The sequence below is a fragment of the Schistocerca gregaria genome, chromosome X, assembly GCF_023897955.1.
Source record: "Schistocerca gregaria isolate iqSchGreg1 chromosome X, iqSchGreg1.2, whole genome shotgun sequence".
NCBI lineage: Eukaryota > Metazoa > Arthropoda > Insecta > Orthoptera > Acrididae > Schistocerca > Schistocerca gregaria.
The window spans coordinates 751,503,397-751,525,719 of NC_064931.1; the positions used below are offsets into that span (position 1 = coordinate 751,503,397).

Consider the following 22,323-nt stretch of genomic DNA (forward strand, 5'->3'; position numbering starts at 1 on the left):
GCATAACAAGTCTCTCAGTAATTCAAATACTTTTTAATCGTTTCCAAAAGTCCTCTGAATTTCAATTCAGCTCAAAAGCACGGGGAACGTAGTAAGCGCGAGAGACGTTTGGAAGAAAAATGGCGCCAAAGCTAATCAACCAATCACGGGCAACTTCACCTATGGCCACTCTCTCTGTATACAGGCTCGCTAAGACCAAACGAACACTAACGCTGCGTAACGGAATTTAGTGGTAGCAGGCCACGAACAATGTTTCTTTGATCTCTACCGACACAGCCGTGGAACACTGATTTTGTTTTGCGAACATGTTGGCAACAAGTTGTGAACATCGGTAGTCCATTACTAGCCACGAACAATGTTGCGAACAATGTTGTGAACAATGTCGCGAACTCGGTGTAAACGCGCCTTTACACACGGCTTCGTGTAGCGGCATCACCTATCGGAATTTCATCAAACTGAAGGGGCTGAATTGGGAATATCCTACAATGTCCCACAACAAATTCCGTATTTTTTTCAACCGAAATTGGCCGAGAAAAAATGCGATGCATTACTTATTGAACGCTCCGCGTACTTGACCGGTTATTAAAACTAGCTCGGACAACGTTTGGGAATTCCCTTGTGATTTTTGCGGTGTAGTCATCTTACGACACATGATGTACAGTGTGGCTAACGCTCACTTTCAGATATGAGTTGAATTCGTTATTACTCATTGTAGATTTGGACACCACCATCTTTTCGCTGGACGGCAGGAAGAATGGCATTCATATCTAACGGTAAACGCGCCTTTACACAAGCCATTTTGAAGGCTTCGTGTGGCGGCATCACCTATCGGAATGTCATGAAACTATAGGGGCTGAATTGCGGATATCCTACAATGTCCCACAACAAATTCCGTATTTTTTTCAACCGAAATTGGCAGAGAAAAAATGCGATGCATCACTTATTGAACGCTCCGCGTACTTGATCGGTTATTACAACTAGCTCGGACAACGTTTGGGAATTTCTTTGTGATATTTGCGGTGTAGTCATCTTACGACACATGATGTACGGTGTGGCTAACGCTCACTTTCAGATATGAGTTGAATTCGTTATTACTCATTGTAGATTTGGACACCACCGTCTTTTCGCTGGACGGCAGGAAGAATGGCATTCATATCTAACGGTAAACGCGCCTTTACACACGCCATTTTGAAGGCTTCGTGTGGCGGCATCACCTATCGGAATGTCATGAAACTATAGGGGCTGAATTGCGGATATCCTACAATGTCCCACAACAAATTCCGTATTTTTTTCAACCGAAATTGGCCGAGAAAAAATGCGATGCATCACTTATTGAACGCTCCGCGTACTTGATCGGTTATTACAACTAGCTCGGACAACGTTTGGGAATTTCTTTGTGATTTTTGCGGTGTAGTCATCTTATGACACATGATGTACGGTGTGGCTAACGCTCACTTTCAGATATGAGTTGAATTCGTTATTACTCATTGTAGATTTGGACACCACCGTCTTTTCGCTGGACGGCAGGAAGAATATCATTCGTATCTAACTTCAGATATTTGTTGAAGCCCAAGCTCGGGGCCGGGGGCGCCTAATGCGCAGGGCCCGTGGCATTTGCCAACTCCTGTTAAGTGACCTATCCGGCACTGAAGGTGACCTCAGAGTCGAGTGCACGTCGGCGAGGGAGTCTGCAGGAGCTTCTCGACGGTTCTGCCAACGAGCGTTGATAGCGCCAGATTGAAGCATTATCCAATCGCCAGCTGGAGGGTGCAGACGGGAAGTGCAATTGGGTGTCGTTATTCAATTGAAGGGCAGCGGGGACGGAGTAGGTACATATGGAGCGCAGCGGCCGGCGCCGCCATTTCGCCGCGACCCGTGGGCCGAGTTGCAACCATGATGCTGCTGCTCCTGCTGCTGCAGCTCTCCGCTGTCCTCGCTCACAGTAAGTCCCGCTCTCTATCCGCAGCTTACTTTTTACGATGAAATTTATGACTGGCGCGCGTTGTTGCGTTAAGCGATATGAAATTAGTGATACGCGTTACCTAAACACGAACCATCAACGGAAAAATTTTAAATGTATGATTCTTACTCATCTAGCTCACTTGTACATAATTTGTAATAGTTGTTCATACCAGTTATCTATGCAGAAGTTTGACACTACTGTCGTAGAAAAGTATCACCGCAATAAACCTTCAAAGGTACTGGCATCAATAATTATTTGTAAGCAAAACGGTGCAATATAAGAAGGTAAGTAGATACCTCATTATTACTCAGTTTTAGATTTGCTTTCAACTAAAACTTCGGTTCGGTCGTTTTGGTACAATATATAAACGGCGTAGTAAATGATACGATTACTGTACTACTGATGGCATTGGTAGGGAAAGAAACATAAGTGAATGTGTGAGAGGGACACTGGGAGCCGACGACTTTTCTTTGCATTCTGTTTGTTTTGCAAATAATCGTCCAATTTTAGTCTGTTGTGTATTTTATGTCCTTACGAAATATAAACTGTATTTTATAAGTAATAAGTAATTTTATAAGTTAATCGCATAACTTCTTAGCTTTTATGTAACTAAACCAATTACTTTTGATGCAAGTACAGTTTAAAAGCAGAAACATAAAAGCACCTCTATTATTATGGTGGTTTTTTTTACTCAGTAGAACGTTCTTTATCACGATCAAAGGCAAGTTTTCTGTTCTTGTTGATAAGTACGAAAGTTGTTTACGAAAAACAGAAATAAGATTTACACAAGCTCGACGAAATGTTGACGCCATGTCTGATATTTTTTATTTTGTTGTTGATTATTTAATTCTGTCTTTTTTTAGAAAATTTTGTTTTCTAGCTCAATGTGATAAACTTTATTGTTTTCTATTTTTGCTAGGATATCCATCTGTTGCACGTTACAGGTCAATAATTTTCTAATAAAATGTTGACAATTTCAATTTTGCTATAAAATACTGTTTATTTTTAAGTAACAGACAGGGGGATAACAACGAAGAAGTGGGTTATGCGGTCCTCACTGTCTCCCCGCTCAGTTTCTAGATGGTCCACCGCTTCTGCCTTCTAGAGGAATCTAGTAAGACACTGATCACATACACAAACAAAGTGATCGTAATCATGTAACGCCCAATAGGTATGTAACACACCTAACGTACAGGTTATACGATTACAATCGTTACTCACGAAAGATACTAGGAGAACTACTGTAGTCTACGCTTGCGTGTGGTAGTCTATGGTAATTTTACAGCTCTGCTAATTTTTACTTTAATTGTGGCAGTTTTGACGTAAAATGCGATTTTTCTCCTTACGTGCAATAACCCTTCCTTCACAATAATTCGTTGCTTACTTTTGATATTTACTTTAGCTACGGTTAAGCTATCAGAACTAACTTACGCTCTAGGCGATGTTTCGGGAGTGCAGGTGGTCGTCATTTTTTACCACGCACCACATTTCATCTAGAGACTTGCCAAACATCTTCGTGTGACTGCCATGTCGATCTTTGACGGCTCACCTGAAGTTGCTTGGCAAATTCCCAGATAAAACTTCGAGTGTGACAAGAAACGATTACCAATTGCACTCGCGAACATCATCTCCTGGAAAATTCCAACATCCACAATAAAGTTATTGATCGAAGTCTGGGAAAAAAACATAGGACTCTCGTGGCATGTGTTTTCATTTATAAATGTGAAATATGTTCGATTTAAATGAAATTACCTTGGTTTCTTTACCTGTTGTGTGGAGAACTGAAGCAAGTGGCTGAACCAGCTTATAACATATGAAAATAGACCTTTATATTACATGTCACATTCTTTGCGTCCCGCTGAGAGAGGTCCCTGACATGCGGAAAGAAGTCATGGATGTACATTTAATGTAAATGTAATGCAATAAATAACTTTAAGAACGATTATCGTATTATAATGCTAATTTTAATTGTATTACAACCTGATTCTGTGAAGATACTCTTCAGTTCAGTGGAAGTCTTTCTTGGAAGCTCTACGAACAGCCCGAGAGTACTTACACTTCAAAAGAGAATCATAAGAAACATGTGTTTAGTCCATAAAAGAACACCATGTCGCCCATTATTTAAAAAATTGAAAATACTAACTATTCCTTCGCTGTACATTTACGAAATTTTTATTTTCATATACAAAAGTCAAAACTCACTTGACAACTTTCATTTCAACCACAATTACAGTACTCGTCACAGACATAATTTAAAACTTTACGCTCAAACACCATTGTATACAGGGTTAAAAATTTACACTAAATTAAGTAACATAAATCTGTTAAATATCGAGTAGGACCCACTAAAGAGATTGTTATTTGTTACACTAGTGGAAAAATGTTATTATCCAATTGAATAATTCGTGCAGCACAGTTTAGCAATTTGAAAAGAAAAGAAACAAGAAAGATTATGTATTGTATAACAAATTGTATGAATTGTACTGCAAGCTGCAAAAGTGTTATATACATTATTGTTAAAAGTTCATGTCTAAAAATTCAGAAATGCCTGCTTAAATATGGTAATTATTATACCCTTATTTTTTAAAGTAATTTGAGGTGACCCCAGTACAAAAATCTTTGATTTGTAACTGTTTTATGAGACGAATAAACTTCATTCTACATTCTACAACAGGAAGTTCACTACTTCGGTGTTGAACTCGACTACATTTCTCGAAAGATATTTCATACACTTTGTCAGGCAGTATCCAAACATCTGACTCCGTTCTATAAAAATGTCAAACCTTTGAAGACTTTTAAAAACAGTTTTTGGTCCTGGTATTATATTCACGCTTAGTACTATGTTTTTAAGAAAGGAGAAATATTGATAACAACGAAAAATATTAATGATTATCATATTGCGAAACAGTCGTCAAAATACCAAGTTTACTGAAGAAGTCTCTGCAGTATGTTGCAGAATTAATATCAATTACAATTCTTATAGTGTTCTTCTATACTCTGCTAATATTATTCACGTAAGTTTACTTTGGCTGTGGTGGTATATTATTTTCTCTTTGCTATTCAAATCATGGCTGCCAAAACGAGTTAGCTGCTGCTCCACAGCAGAATAATAAATACACTTCGATGGTTGGAAGATTCTGGATAAGATTAATACCGTACGGCGTACGGTATATAGATTAACAGATTTTCATGTATTATCAACCAGCTGCTTGTGCGCTGCCTCTCGACTCTGTGGTAGTCATTTCAGAAACTGATGAAGGAAGAAATTGGAAAGAGTTGCTGATCACAAGGGTAGATTTCCAAAATTCTGCACAGTGTTTCATGGAGACACTACACTGTTGATGCTAATCCGAATGGACGTTGATGTCGGCGACCGTGAAGGAGATAATTTAAGTTAGCGTGCTATATGCAGGCATTCTTTCTCAGAAAATTAAGCACGACACTTTAGTTTATGGTCAGCTAACACAGTACCCTTTCCAAAACCAGTTACACTTACAGATACCTGGAATGCAAGTCGTGAACTAGAAAGGCTTGTAGCGGACCAGAGTCGACGGAAGTAAAAATATGATATTGGCCTGCTCAGATGTATCTACTCGCTTAGTAGAGTTGCCAATAACGAAAGGATCGAGGGTTCGTAACTTTCCTTCGATTTTGTAGTGCCCTGTGGGTTCTCGTGATGATCAAATTGTATGATACAAATAATATTCATACATATCTTATAAGCCAGCCCGACTGCTAACGCTGGCTGCGTTGTACAGAAAATCCTTGGATACTTGAAGAATAATAGGTGAAGTTCAAGTAAAATACATAAAGAGTTGACCTGCAAAGTATATGAAACTAGGAGAGATTAGGAACCACAATTCTTTGTTTACTCAACTGCGAAATCGGTTACTTGTCTATTGGTTTTTTTGGTTCAACCAAAATTAAATGAGAAATTCGTCATGACGTTAATGATCTATTGTGCACAATCACTACGAAAATCACTACGAAAATTATTCTAAACCTATTAAATTTGGGCTACAATGTGAACTATGGAAGTAATAGAGCCCAGTACGTTTTATTGACCTTTGAATGTTCAACAGAAACGAAAGAAAGATCGCATGTGTCCCAAGGCAGAGAAATAAACCGTTAATAGTCTCAGTATATATAAATGTTTTATCAGGTAGGATATACAGAACTATAAGAGTGTTCGCTGACGACACTGTTGTCTACATTGAAGTATCGTTGTTGGATGATCATAATAAATGAAAAAATGGCTCTGAGCACTATGGGTCTTAACATCTGTGGTCATCAGTCCCCTAGAACTTAGAAGTACTTGAACCTAACTAACCTAAGGACATCACACACATCCATGCCCGATGCAGGATTCGAACCTGCGACCGTACCGGTCACGCGGTTCCAGACTGAAGCGCCTAGAACCGCACGGCCACAACGGTCGGCTAATAAATGAAGATTAGGTTTAAATGTCCCGTCGATGTGAAAGTCATTAGAGACGGAGGACATAGTCGAAATATTTCGAGGATGGCGGAGAAAATCAGCCATGTCCTTTCCAAAGAACATACTGGCATTTGCCTGGAGCGATTTGGGAAAATCACAGAAAACCTAAATCTGAATTTGAACCGTTGTCCTTCCGAATGCGAATCCAGCGTGCAACCCATTGCGCCACCTCGCTCGGTGATGATCATAAGGAAACGTAGGAAATCTTGCATAAATTTCCACAATGTGTAATGAATGGCTGCTTTCCACAAGTAGGGGTAAGTGTATGAGTATCTTCTTTTGCTTCTTCTTCTTCTTCTTTTTCTTGTGCCTTTGAAACACACTGGAGCAGGGTGTGCATGGTTGCTAAAGGATTTGGCATTGTTAGTTTAAGGCGTGGCCGGATGACGGCTGTCTGCGAGTAGTGTTATTCGTGTAACAGTGAGCGAAAGTTTTCGAAATGTTAGCGAATGGTGTAACTGAGGCTGTTCTCGGGTACCAGCCAGGTATTCACGTAGTGGAATGTGGTAAACCGCCTAAAAACCACACCCAGGATGGCCGGCACGCCGAACCTCGTCATTAATCGGCCGGGCGGATCAGATCCAAGGCCGGCGCTTTTAGACGGATGGCTATCATGGCCGGTGGTTAAATGAAAGAGTACGTCCATAATAAAGATAAATAACCCAATAATGCCCGATTACTGGATTAGTGGTAAAATCTTGGACAAATCACAGCGTTTAAATATACAGAGATTATACTAAGAAGCAATATGAAGTGAGAGAAACATGTAAAATATTAAGCAGAGGAGATGAATAGAAGAATTTGATATCTGGAAGGGTTTAGGAAATGTGGTGTGCACTTATAGAGGAACTCGTATACGATCGTAAGTACTACTAATTCCAGAGAATTGTAGCACTTATGTTTTACGTGTGGCACAAGACATCGAAAGAATTGAGAGTCGTGCTGCAAGGATCGTAGCAGGTCTATAAAGCACATATTAAAGTATTTGAATGGGAATCTCAGGAAGAAATGCGACGTCGCTCTCGTGAAACTTAGTCAGGTAAATTTAGAGGATCTTTATTAGATGAAGACTGGTCGACAATTTAATGTCACCATTGTAATTCTCACGCAAGGATCACCCTCTATGGACAGAATTATGAAATTAAGACAAAAAGTTCTAAATGCTATACTTATGTTACTTGAGGTTCACAATAAACCTATACCGATAAAAATACATTATGTCTAGTTTATATGCTATATTTTGCAGCGTCACATATTTGTTACGTTAGGCATCTTAAAGGCAAAAGGTAAATTAAATTCTGGCCTGTGAATAATGACATATATAATTTTCTGGCATATGAAAATATTCAACAATTTGAAACTTTTGACCGTCATAGCTTTTATTCTTTGTGAAAGTACAGAGAACAGTTAGCTTTTACCTCTGTACACAAATTAACATTGCACGTCTGGCAGATAACTGATGGACATCCTTTGTAGTTTTGACATCTTGCATCTACCTCTCTTCGCAGACATAACTGGCGTATGTCAAACATTGTCCTGAATAACAACCTTTTGGGTAACTGGCTTTGGTGCATGCCCTATCTTCTACTACTCTGCATATACAGTATCTACACTTCTCCCATGTACACCCTTGCTCATTCTGCACAGGGCATCAGCTACTTCGGCTTTGAACTGGCGAGGTGGCCTCTGCTTATTTTTGGGTACACCGAGAGAGTCACAGTCTCTTCTATGCAGTAGCCGTGGATTTACTGCCATCATACCAAGAAAATGAAAAAATAGCTGATGGTAGTACTTCTTCGATTTGAAGTAAATTCTGTATAATACAATTAGTGAATCTAAAAGATCCACACCTCCCATAAACTCATTGTAGGGAAGAATAATTGATGGACAGTCAAATTCAGGCCTTTCTTTGGTCTTTTTATCCCGTCGGTCCACATTACTTAGTGGTACTGCTAAAGGAGAGACTCATGTAACAGTCGTCTCTCTCTCCGCCAGTCTCACGAGCGATAACACTTCTCTTCTTTCCATAAAATACTGCGGGATATACTACCTAAAAAATACTATGCTACCTAAGGTGAAAAATTTGTAACGTTTAAAAATACGCTCATAAATTCTAGGAATAATGTCCCGAAATAATTTTGTTACCTATTTATACCTCGAAATTGCCTCTTGCACGTAATATTTATTTAAAGTTGATAACCTATGTTCTTCAAGATCAGTAATAACAAATATCAACAGGTGAAATACGCGCGTCCAAGCTACACATAACTTTCAAGATGCAACTGTTCAAGTAATTGAAGAAAATCTCAAGTGCAGCGGAACTTCTCATACTTTCAGTCTGAAGCAATACGAATCTGCCAGGCACGGCGACTCCGGGAACATGCTTCTCGGTATGCAGATTGAACAATCTATGGTAAGCGTTACAAATTTGACGAGCTCGTGCATAGAGGGATAATATAAGCAAGATTAATGCAATTAAAAAGGAGGCGTTTAGACAGTCAGCTTTCCTTCGCTCAATACGGTAATGCAATTGGACAGAAAATCGCCGTTTTACGATGTAATTTCCATCATGCACTGCGTAGTGATTTGCGGAATATAGAAGGTATTTCAAAGTCTTTGCGTCAAACGTGCAGGGGTGATAAATCACATCACAGGGAACAACTTCTGCTGGAGACAAAATGTTTGCTGACAGCTCTGTGAGAGGCGTCAGGGCTATGTGGCGTGCGTATGCAATGCGTGTTGCCTACAATCCAGTCTTCTGCTCCTCGTGAAAGGGCGTAGGCCAAACAAAATTAAAAGTTAACACACAAAAGGATTACAGACATTGGCTGACTGAAATCGATGGACAAAGTTGAAAATTTGTTCAAATGGTTCAAATGGCTCTAAGCACTACGGGACTTAACATCTGAGATCATCAACTAACCCAAGGACATCATACACATTCATGCCCGAAGCAGGATTCGAACCTGCGACCGTAGCAGCAGCGCGGTTCCGGAATGAAGCGCCTAGAACCACTCGTCCACAGCGGCCGGCTGAAAATTTGTGCTGGACCGGGTTTGGAACCCGGGTCTCCTACTTACTAGGCACATGCTCTTACCATTAAGCCATCTGGACTCATGTGTCATCACAACTGCGCGGACCACCCTAGCACGCCTCACGTCAGACCCAAATTCTCAATACATCCACACACAACTAATGTAGTGCCCCTTGCCCATAACCTCATTACTCGCGACGTTCCGCCGACTGCCGTAAGAGTTCGAGTCTGGTGTGCATCTGCAGTGAAGAGATCACTGGCCGTCTCGCCTTAATATACATATATAAAATTAAAATTATATACACATATAAAATTAATGTTACTGATATACTTCTAAAATATCGTTCTCTACTTGCGCTCGTTCTTAAGGTTTTCTTGTTGAAAATCATTCTACCAATTCGTGGGCGTAGGTAGTATGCAGATAAAGCACACTTGGTATGCAGACACCGCTAGTTCGGTGACATCTTGCAGTCCTAAGGCAGGTGACTTCAATAAAAATACACCTAGTGTCACCATGAAGCGTCAGCAAACATTTTGTTACTAACAGAATAGTTCCTTATGAGGTGTTCTGTCACTCCTAGACATTTGATTCAAAGACTTTGAAACAACCTGTATATGTTGATCTGCACTCTCGTCTGATTAGCTGCTAAACATACTTTTGCCGTTCTGCATTAGAAACGCTAATCACCAGTTTGAGTACTATGTTAGGCTAACACAAAATATTAAAACCATTGTTATTCTGTTTCTAAGAAAAGATCACCATCTTACCCTTGCCAAACACGAATGGTGTCTGATATTTATCCATCTTTCCAAACTTTAATAGGGCATTATTTGCTCAAAGGCTGGTGAATATCCACATTGGCATACTTCAAATGAAGACAGTATCCTCTTGCCATCCGACGATTTATGATTATAGTAACTCTGCTAATTCCATGGGAAACTAGATTTTGGTTCTGGTCGAGAAATTTCAGCGTAAAATCATCCATATCAGTATCACTCCGAACTGGAGGATATTATGAGCTGAAGGTATTGACTTAAATATCTGCAGTCAGTAAGGAAAGGTGAAACTTCCTGGCAGATTAAAACTGTGTCCCGGACCGAGACTCGAACTCGCAGGTGAGCTTATGTGAAGCTTGGAAGGTAGGAGACGAGATACTGGCGGAAATAAAGCTGTGAGGAGAGGCCTAAGTCGTGCTTGGGTAGCTTAGATGGTGCCGGCACGGTAGCTCAGCGTGTTCGGTCAGAGAGCTGGTTGCCCTCTGTGATAAAAAAAAAGAAAAAAACTGAGTGAAGAGATAAAAAACGAACTTCAACGGATTTCATGTGACGTCCACGACGCAAAAAAAAGGTGGTAGAGCACTTGCCCTTGAATTTCAAAGGTCTCGAGTTCGAGTCTCGGTCCGGCACACCGTTTTAATTTGACAGGAAGTTTCATATCAGCGCACACCCCGCTGCAGAGTGAAAATTTCATTCTGAATAAGGAAAGGTCTTTATATTGCCGGTAATACCCAGTAATTTTTGTTACTGTTGTCATCTCCAATCCAAAGACTGGTTTGTTAAGGCACTTCGTCGTCGACTGTTATGTACAAGTCTCCTCATCTCTATGTAACTACTGAAACCTACATCCATTTGAACCAGCTTGCTATATTCATCTCTAAATCTCCCTCTCCAATTTTAACTCCCGCCCCCTCAAACCCCTCTCCACTGTCAAATTAACCCCTACCCCCCTCAAACTTCTCTCCATTATCAGATAGACTATTCTTTGGGGCATCAAACTGAGTCCTATCAAACTGTCCCTTCGTTGGCCATTACCTGCAAAATCGTATTTGTCAGATTTCTGCTGGATTCTTGCCCAAATAAGACTCTGCTCCTAATCTAATGTCCTCGATAACAACAAGCCTTTAAGCTATAAACTTCCTTCATAATTTTATTTAGCACACTTTCTTGGAAGGTTCTAGATGATTGGAAAAGGGCACAGGTAGTCCCAGTCTTCAAGAAGGGTCGTCGAGCAGATGCGCAAAACTATAGACCCACATCTCTGACTTTGATCTGTTGTAGAATTTTAGAACATGTTTTTTGCTCGAGTATCATGTCTTTTTGGAAACCCAGAAACTACTCTGTAGGAATCAACATGGATTCCGGAAACAGCGATCGTGTGAGACCCAACTCGCTTTATTTGTTCATGAGACCCACAAAATATTAGATACAGGCTCCCAGGTAGATGCTATTTTTCTTGACTTCCGGAAGGCGTCCGATACAGTTCTGCACAGTCGCCTGATAAACAAAGTAAGAGCCTACGGAATATCAGACCAGCTGTGTGGCTAGATTGAAGAGTTTTTAGCAAACAAAACACAGCATGTTGTTCTCAATGGAGAGGCGTCTATTGACGTTAAAGTAACCACTGGCGTGCCACAGGGGAGTGTTATGGGACCATTGCTTTTCACAATATATATAAATGACCTAGTAGATAGTGTCGGAAGTTCCATGCGGCTATTCGCGGATGATGCTGTACTATACAGAGAAGTTGCAGCATTAGAAAATTGTAGCGAAATGCAGGAAGATCTGCAGCGGATAGGCACTTGGTGCAGGGAGTGGCAACTGACCCTTAACATAGACAAATGTAATGTATTGCGAATACATAGAAAGAAGGATCCTTTATTGTATGATTATATGATAGCGGATCACATACTGGTAGCAGTTACTTCTGTAAAATATCTGTGAGTATGAATGCGGAACGATTTGAAGTGAAATGATCATATAAAATTAATTGTTGGTAAGGCGGGTACCAGGTTGAGATTCATTGGGAGAGTCCTTAGAAAATGTAGTCCATCAACAAAGAAAACACTCGTTCGACCTATACTTGAGTATCGCTCATCAGTGTGGGATCCGCACCAGGTCGGGTTGACGGAGGAAATAGATAAGATCCAAAGAAGAGCGGCGCGCTTCGTCAAAGGGTTATTTCGTAGGCGTGATAGCGTTACGGAGATGCTTAGTAAACTCAAGTGGCAGACTCCGCAAGAGAGGCGCTCTGCATCGCGGTGTAGCTTGCTGTCCAGGTTTCGAGAGGGTGCGTTCCTGGATGAGGTATCGAATATATTGCTTCCCCCTACTTACACCTCCCGAGGAGATCACGAATGTAAAATTAGAGAGATTCGAGCGTGCATGGAGGCTTTCCGGGCCGCCGCGGTGTCGTGCCGTTCTGGCGCTGCAGTCCGGAACCGCGGGACTGCTACGGTCGCAGGTTCGAATCCTGCCTCGGGCATGGATGTTTGTGATGTCCTTAGGTTAGTTAGGTTTAAGTAGTTCTAAGTTCTAGGGGACTTATGACTTAAGATGTTGAGTCCCATAGTGCTCAGAGCCATTTTTTTTTTTTTTTTTTAGGCTTTCCAGCAATCGTTCTTTCCGCGAACCATACGCGAGTGGAACAGGAAAGGGACGTAATGACAGTGGCACGTTAAGTGCTCTCCGCCACACACCGTTGGGTGGCTTGCGGGGTATAAATGTAGATGTAGATGTAGTACTCTTAAACAAATTTTAGCTTGTTCATTCTCCTGTCGCACAGCATTTTTTGCTGATACGATAATTCGAATGAAAGTCTGAATGTTTTTCAATCTTTTCAGGCGGTTCTGCGCACTCTAACGTGGCGCTGACCGTATCATCGCTGAAGACACCGCTCGATGGGGAGGGTCCGAATGTAATTCAGCGCCAGCTGGAGATGGTCTGGGAGCCTATGCCGGACGCTGAATGGCTGGGACTCTTCACCGTTTCTCCTCCGCAGAAGGCCAGCGAAGGTATCACTCCACCACTACTAGCTGACACTGACACACACACACACACACACACACACACACACACACACACACAGAGTCAGCAGCAACACGTGTCGGGAGTTTCCTTGAGTTTCCCTTTTCGTTGTCATATCGTAATGAATGTTTCTAACAAGGGAACTTCCCCATCGCACCCCACTCAGATTTAGTTATAAGTTGGCACAGTGGATAGGCCTTGAAAAACTGAACAAAGATCAATCGAGAAAACAGGAAGAAGTTGTGTGGAACTATGAAAAAAATAAACAAAATATACAAACTGAGTAGTCCATGCGTAAGATAGGTAACATCAAGTTTAGTCTCCCTTTAGGAGCGCCGTGGTCCCGTGGTTAGCGTGAGCAGCTGTGGAATGAGAAGTCCTTGGTTCAAGTCTTCCCTCGAGTGAAAAGTGTACTTTCTTTATTTTCGCAAAGTTATGATCTGTCCGTCGTTCATTGACGCCTCTGTTCACTGTAAAAAGTTTAGTGTCTGTGTTTTGCGACCGCACCGCAAAACCGTGCGATTAGTAGACGAAAGGACGTGCCTCTCCAAAGGGAACCGAAAACATTTGATCGCAAGGTCATAGGTCAACCGATTCCTCCACAGGAAAACACGTCTGATATATTCTATACGACACTGGTGACGGCATGTGCGTCACATGACAGGAATATGTTGTCGACCCATCTAACTTATACACTTGGCGAACGGGTTAAAAGATTCTTCTACCTTGCCCGATTTAGGTTTTCTTGTGGATGTGATAATCACTCCCAAAAAAGTGATTGCATCGGACGGACGGATAATAATTCTCTGAAAATAAAAAAAAATTAGCCTTTTTTAAAAATCTCATTTTGTTCGCTTTTGTTCGTTGCATCTGCTCGGGCAGACTTCGTAAGATATCAGTTGAAGTTCGTTGTTGATCGATTAGCTCAGGTTCTTTATTACAGAGGGCTGCTAACCCTCTGACCGAACACGCTGAGCTACCGTGCCAGCTGACTTTTCACTCGAGGGAAGACTTGAACCAAGGACCTTTCATTCCGCAGCTGCTCACGCTAACCACGGGACCACGGCGCTCCTGAGCTCACATTCTGCTTGATGTTGCCTATCTTGCGCATGGACTACTTAGTTTTTATATTTTGCTTTTTTTTCATAGTTCCACACAACTTCTTCCTGTTTTCTCAATTGATCTGTGTTCAGTTTTTCAGGGCCTATACACTGTGCCAACTTATAACTAAATCTGAGGGGGGTGCGATGGCGAGGTTCCCTTGTAAGTACCTGTTCCTTGACATTATCCATTCTCTCGTAGACGAATAGCGTGAGAAAATGATATTGCTTGCATATCACAAATCGCCAAATTTCCTCCTCTTGACATTACAGTATCACAACGAAAGTACGTGCTTGACAGGAAAAGATTTATCTGAGTCCTGGATGACGACTTTGTCTCGACGTGGTGCTATTTTTCTATAAAAAATTAGTATTTTAGAAACATAAGCTTTCTGCGAACGCCCTGCAGTGAGTTTTGCATTTTAAGTGTCACAGTACTTGTATGTAACTACCCGAACTGCCTTTGTGATGATTACTGGAAACTTAATTTACCTAAACCATTGTTGCTTCAAACTGCGCATCGTATTCGTCAAATACATTTTTCAACCTTCGCCATCATTGTTCAAGCAGTTCGGAGGCAAAAAGAATACTTCAAGGAAAATTTTAAGCGGTAAGTCAGATGCCAGATTTGTTAAACCTGTTTCTCAAAACGTAAGTAAACTCTTTGTAATACATTTAGCTATCACATTTTTGTTAGTGACAATCTTACATCTTTTTGATGAAAATCTCGGTGTACAACGTTTACACTCTATTATCTCCTTTGTGACTAATCTTTGTTTGAACGAAGGAGTATGTAAAAAACAAAAGTATCCTGGATGAACCCCTAACATCTCTAGAAACATGATGAGGATGATGTTAAAGCGTAAACCATTTCATCTCTTACGCGGAAATAGTGAGAAATTAAATTTTTTCGTATTAACGCAAATTTAGGAAAACCAAGATTTGTTGAACCATCTTGAGCGACTAGAGGTATGTACGAGACCAAGATACGAACATGCAGCTATTCCCCTCGGAAGCAGCCACCTAGCGTCCGAATCATTCTATCACGCACTACGGAACGACCCGAAGCTTGAATCTACCTGTACTTCTCAGCTGTTTTTCGAATTTCCGCAGAGACTACATTGCGCATCTGGCAGAATGGAAGGACTGACAGTTTGAAAATCGACGTATGTCCGTGGGACACACATGGACGGCTCAAAAGGTAGACCGTAGACCACGCAGTTTTCATCCACACCACACTACAGAGTCAAAACATACGCTTTATAACAGAAATATGTTTATAAGCATTGGGTGCGGATCATTTACATCAAACTAGAAGAAAGTTAATATAAACATATATCTGGAGCTATTTGCTCTTTGAGTTGTCAATGAAGGGACATTTTGCGATGTTCTCAAGTGAGAAACTCACAATAAATGCTCAAAACATCCATTTGCTGCTGCGCACTCAAGCTGAAGCACCCACCGGATCATGGACAGTCTCATCATTTCAAACAACCCCAGATAGTATTGAACGGTTTTGCAGACTCCCGTCGTAAACTGATGAAGCGTCTGAACATTAGATACAACTGTTACATAAACCAGTTTTATGTGGCTTCATAGACAATATTGCCAAGGACTGCAGTTGGGAAGGACTGCAGTTGGGTGAATGAACGTGCAAGTCATGGAAATGCTCTTATCCATCCGTCGTGGTGGATATCGTCCAGAGAATCTCGAACTATTTGACTGAAATATGCTGTAGTCCCAGCATGCATAAACGACATGCTTCTACATGTGCCAGGTCTGTAAGAGAGTCTATGAGCCTATCAGACAATCATCTGCACAGTGCACAGGTTAATCTTGAAATTGCTACTGATGTTTTACTTAAATCGTGCCACGAAGATTTTCACCTGACGCTAAATACTGTGTAAATGCGCTCGCATGTGAAAGCAAGTGGAGGACATTTTACGTTGTTGGGAATTTCTGGTTTGAGAATGTTGTGAAATATGCTTTCACTGATAAATCGAAATGGAGAAATTTTCAAATGTATATCTTTATTCGCTTTTTTCTTGTTTTGGTGTGAATAATTTGGCTCCAGAGATTTTAGAGGCAGTTCTTATACATTCTGTACGTTCTGGGAGCCAAACGTTATGCCAGAAACGTAGTTGTCAGTCGAACGTATGATTCACAGTTCCAACGTTAAAGAAGTAGTCTAGTTTTTATCGATGGCGCTACAGCTGCTAGCACAATGCAGTGTAGTCACAGAAAACATGTCCCATCTGACATTTGTTGTTGCCGGCCGCGGTGGCCGTACGGTTCTGGCGCTGCAGTCCGGAGCCGCGGGGCTGCTACGGTCGCAGGTTCGAATCCTGCCTCGGGCATGGGTGTGTGTGATGTCCTTAGGTTAGTTAGGTTTAAGTAGTTCTAAGTTCTAGGGGACTTATGACCTAAGATGTTGAGTCCCATAGTGCTCAGAGCCATTTGAACCATTTTGAACATTTGTTGATTAAAAATATTGTCTCGACAATCAAAATTATTTAGGCAAAATTTTAGTGAAAAGAATGATGTTGAAAACTAATGCAAGTAAGTTCGTAAATTTTTACTTGCATTGGTAACAATATTTTCCAATTTCATTACGACAAGCCTGCAATAAAAACCATTTCCCTAGATAAGATTTTGCAGTATGCCTTTGGAACAGACGAAACAGAACAAGGAAGCAAGTGAAAACCTTCCATCATTATAATAATTGTCTCGAATAAGCGATGAATAATGGAAAAGGTGAACTGCTCACTGGTCTTGTAGTCGCATCATTTAACAATTCAGATTTACTTTGTGATTATTAGGTCATTTACTTTACCTTCGAATTTTATGTGTACACATTTGAGTACGAGTTCATCTTTAAACTCTTAATTGTGAACGAATTGAGTGAAGAAGGTTGGTCATCGTATATGACGTAGTTGGACAAGTAACTATATATAAGAATTAAGAAAAAATAAGAAGAATAAATCGTGTAGAGCATATTTAGAGTATTGAATGTATTGTATCTAAGACTTATTTTAGACACATAAAATAGCTTGTTTTCAGAAAACAGTAAATAATTAAGCTCCAGAAGGTTGGGTAATTTATTTTGTTCTGTGGCTGTTACACCATACCTGAATGCCAAGAACATTTTTACAACTGAAGAAGTAAAAGCATAGCGTCACAGAAAACTATGCGTCCATCTTATTTCAGAAATGAGTTGTGCGAATATTACTCTTATTTACATGTTAAGAACTCTTACCGTCTTGCCCTACGGACTATTACTGTCAGTAAAAACCACAAATAAATCTCAGTATCATGTTTTTACTCTTCTTACAAACAAATGAAATGTAATATCGTGGAACAATATCATGCTTCAAGCTCGCATTACAAGGAAGCTGCTTTCGAATGTTCAATGTCGCCATACAAGTGAGGGGAGCCCAGAAGAAAACAAATATACACAATGAATTTTAGTTTCAAAGCCTCATAACACGTGAAATATGAAACAGAATGTGACTAAATTTCACTTTTTGTAAATATGCAATTTCAGGATCAGCACCACTCGTCCGCATTAATCCTTCAGACTACCCAAGTGGCTACTACCGCACAAATGTCAGTCTACCTCGCGACCAGTATCCTAACGGCTGGAAGAAGGGGTCCAAAGAGAAGCCTGTTCCAGGAGACGCTTGTATGCCCTTCTGGATTGCCGCCTACAACAAAAATGACGAATTACTGTACGATAACTGCATTAAAATCCGTCCTACCTGGATGGGCGATCACAGGTAATGTACATAACTTCTCTGTGTGCGTGCATGAGTGACTATCTTTCCCTGTAGTGATGTTTCGAAGCCACTGCGGCTACTTTGAGCGATGCTGTACCGTTTCATGTAATTCTATCCTTATGTCAACGACAAAGAGATATAGTTAAATGACTATAATTAAATGACTCAGAATACAATAAGATGAAGTATGTTAACTATTAGTCAGAAATTATTTTGCTTTATGTTAAGCAATAAGTCGTTCAGTTGTGTTAGCTTAACTGCAACGTGTACAGAAGTTAAATATTATTGTGTATCTTATCTGATACAGTAAACCTTCCCGGTACACTGACTGTGGAGTATGTGCTACGTTTCGACAAGCACATTCTAACGAAGAGTCGGTGCATCACAATTCGTTTCCTAGTCGTAAGTCGAGGCGAGCACTTAATTCAGTAACGGTCTATGGGACCCATGTGCGTCGGTGGTCCGTTGACCTCTGATGTGTAATGTTACGCCACTTCCAATCAGAGTTGCCATGTTGTGCTGAGGACAAATCCTTTTACATAAGGTTCTTTGACTATCTGAGTCCTGCCTTTGTTCTGTGGCAGTCGATTCGGTAGGTTAACCGGCTTGATTTTCACACAGTCTCCTTTCTTCATAGATTTATTGGTCCTTGATATCCTCAGTATCTCTCCTCGGGTACCAAATACCTATCAACATTGCATGTCTGCAATAAAAGGTCTGATCATTCAGCATTTTGGCTGAAGCTATTCGCACAACACTAAATCTATCTCCATCTCCTCTATTTCAGCCATACGAGTGTGAAACAAACTAGCTAGTAACCTCCATCGCATCCAAATCTACTGTGCATTAAAGAGGCGATTCAAACTCCCTTCTTCGTATATTCGAGTTGCCTCCATTAAGTACAAAAGACAATCAGTACCTGTCATACTGTCACCACAGCCCATGCTCTCGTCATCCATATCTATTGCTGTTTCTTTTTTTTTTCTATCTGCTAAGCTTTCCCTATTATTTCTCGCTCTTGTGACCATTACTAATTAGTATTGATCGTTGACTACGCGTCTGCAGTTCGTCGTCTAGTGGCTAGCGTTGCTGTCTCTGGTCCCGGGTTCGAGTCCCGGCCGGGTTGAGGTATTTCTCTGCCCGGGGACTGGTTGTTTGTGTTGTCCTCATCCTTTCATCATCATCATCATTCGTGGCAGTGGTTAGGTTGGACTGTGTAAAAACTGAGACTTTGTACCGGCGCTGATGACCGTGCAGTTGAGCGTCCCATAAATCAAACATCATCTTTCACTACGCGTATTGCAGTTTTAACCTTCTAAAGCTGTGTGATTAGATGCAACAGAGTGCATGAAAATTGTAATTTTTGTCAGGCGAAATAATTCCTTAAAAAGAAAAGTAAATAAATCTGCTTGATATTAATCGTTTCGGGACATAAGGTATAGTTTAAATAATTGCTGCTGATTATTTACATGCAGTGTAAAGTATGTGGTTATCAACTGATCTTTCGCTCTAACTAGTGTGGATTTTTTCTTGTAAACACATCAAAAGGAGTGTCAACATTCCTAGCAATATGTTCAACAATACGCTCAGGCGAAAGGAAATATTTTTCTTATTTCAATGATACTACGACTCAATCGGCCAACAGATACTTTTGTACAAGACTTTTTATTAGAGGAAAATTCTTGATGAGAACAAAAAAGAAATTTCCATCTAGAAGTGATACAAAGCTACGGATATTTGGTAAGTCAGATTTTCGAAATGAAAATCGTTTCATTTACAAGATTCCATAATTTTTTCCACCAATGCAGTTTCACTATCATAGGTTCTGTAATAGACCGCTACTTTTAGCCGCTATATCGAATAACTTATGTAAAGAAGCTGACAACTTTAACAAATTAATTCGTCTCCCTTTAAATATGGCAAAACATTTTATCAGATAATTCGGCTCAATGCAGGAGTTGTAATATCAATTACATTAAAATCTGATCATATCAAAGCTGACGGGTCTGAGAATATCAATAAATAAAATAAAATATCAATTAGTAAAAAACGGTATTTTTTCAAATGTCTTCGTTTACTTCTTCGTGTTGAGCACCATCTACGTTGTGGCCATGCCGTATGTAAAATTAAAAGATTTGGGTGTAGAATACTTAAAAGTAACTTTCTTTTTGAACGTATCTGATAGTTTTCGAAAGAGCTTATTCTAAAATCATCACAGACTACATCACTGTACTTCAGAAATTGCATGCCATGTATGTGAAGGAGTGTACAAGTTTTACGTCTGCATTTTTATTCTGAAAATCAGTATAAAGTGAATGAAGAAAGGAACTTTTCAATGCAACATTATACGGTGTAAATATGCAGGAATTTTCGGCAACATAGATGATTACCAGGTTTCTTGGTATGCAGCCGAATCAATGTTGTCGTTTTCTTCCACTCGCAAAATTGTCGAAATATCACGGAAGAAAATAACAACGCTAGCCTGGCTGACTGCAAACCTAAATAGTTCGAAGTCATGTAATATGGCTCTACCAACAAAAAAGAAAGGATTTTGTGTATGTAACTGTAAGAGCTATTATTAGTCTAAATTTATCTTCATAGCTGTCTCTTCGACAGCGCTAAGTCCGTGGCTGAACAGGTTTCGCAGATTGTTGTTGTTGTTGTGCTCTTCAGTCCTGAGACTGGTTTGATGCAGCTCTCCATGCTACTCCATGCAAGCCTGTTCATCTCCCAGTACCTACTGCAGCTTACATCCTTCTGAATCTGTTTAGTGTATTCATCTCTTGGTCTCCCTCTACGATTTTTACCCTCCATGCTGCCCACCAGTGCTAAATTCGTGATCCCTTGATGCCTCAGAACATGTCCTACCAACTGATCCCTTCTTCTAGTCAAGTCGTGCCACAAACTCCTCCCCAATTCGATTCAATACCTCCTCATTAGTTATGTGATCTACCCATCTAATCTTCTGCATTCTTCTGTAGCACCACATTTCAATAGCTTCTATTCTCTTCTTGACTAAACTATTTATCGTCCATGTTTCACTTCCATACATGGCTAAACTCCACACAAATACTTCCAGAAACGACTTCCTGACACTTAAATCAATACTCGATGTTAACAAATTCCTCTTCTTCAGAAACGCTTTCCTTGCCATTGCCAGTCTACATTTTATATCCTCTCTAATTCGACCATAGTCAGTTACTTTGCTCCCCAAGTAGCAAAACTCCGTTACTACTTTAAGTGTCTCATTTCCTAATCTAATTCCCGCAGCATCACCCGACTTAATTCGACTACATTCCATTATCCTCGTTTTGCTTTTGTTGATGCACATCGTATACCCTCCTTTCAAGACACTGTCCATTCCGTTCAACTGTTCTTCCAAGTCCTTTGCTATCTCTGGCAGAATTACAATGTCATCGGCGAACCTCAAAGTTTCTCCATGGATTTTAATACCTACTCCGAACTTTTCTCTCGTTTTCTTTACTGCTTGCTCAATTTACAGATTGAATAGCATCGGGAAGAGGCTACAACCCTGTCTCACTCCCTTCCCAACCACTGCTTCCCTTTCATGCCCGTCGACTCTTATAACTGCCATCTGGTTTCTGTACAAATTGTAAATAGCTTTTCGCTCCCTGTATTTTACCCCTGACACCTTCAGAATTTGAAAGAGAGTATTCCAGTCAACATTGTCAAAAGCTTTCTCGAAGTCTACAAATGCTAGAAACGTAGGTTTGCCTTTCCTTAATCTTTCTTCTAAGATAAGCCGTAAGGTCAGTATTGATTACGCCGTGAAAACCGATTCTCGGATGTTAAGCGTCTTCCTTAAAGTCTCTACAATTAGAAAATATTTTATATTACTGTTACACTCTCACGTATTGCAAAGAAGCCGATGACCGTTTGCTACATATTTCTTCCTACGAAATAGATGCTCCTGTTACCCCAGTCCGATACACTTCAACTGTACTCAAGCATAGGCTGCATAAACGTACATATTTTTGTACATAAAAAGGTATTTTCCCAGCGTCATACCAATAAAATGAAGCATACCATCTACTTCATCTGCTACTGAGACCATACCATCGCGTGATTTCATATTCTCGTATGTCGTTAGTTAGGCATTTAGATGATTGACTCCAGTTGAGACTAATT

General features: G+C 40.4%; 1 protein-coding gene across 1 annotated transcript in view; it reads left to right on the forward strand.

Moving 5' to 3' along the window:
- The first annotated feature begins 1,645 nt into the window (after positions 1–1,645).
- The window catches only part of LOC126299372 (PI-PLC X domain-containing protein 1-like), an 86,278-nt gene continuing 65,600 nt past the window's right edge, over positions 1,646–22,323 (forward strand). The window contains exons 1-3 of the mRNA XM_049991235.1: positions 1,646–1,942; positions 13,115–13,285; positions 17,943–18,174. Of these exons, the coding sequence (XP_049847192.1) occupies positions 1,894–1,942; positions 13,115–13,285; positions 17,943–18,174 (452 nt within the window). The 5' untranslated portion in view covers positions 1,646–1,893. The remainder of the gene's footprint in view (positions 1,943–13,114; positions 13,286–17,942; positions 18,175–22,323) is intronic.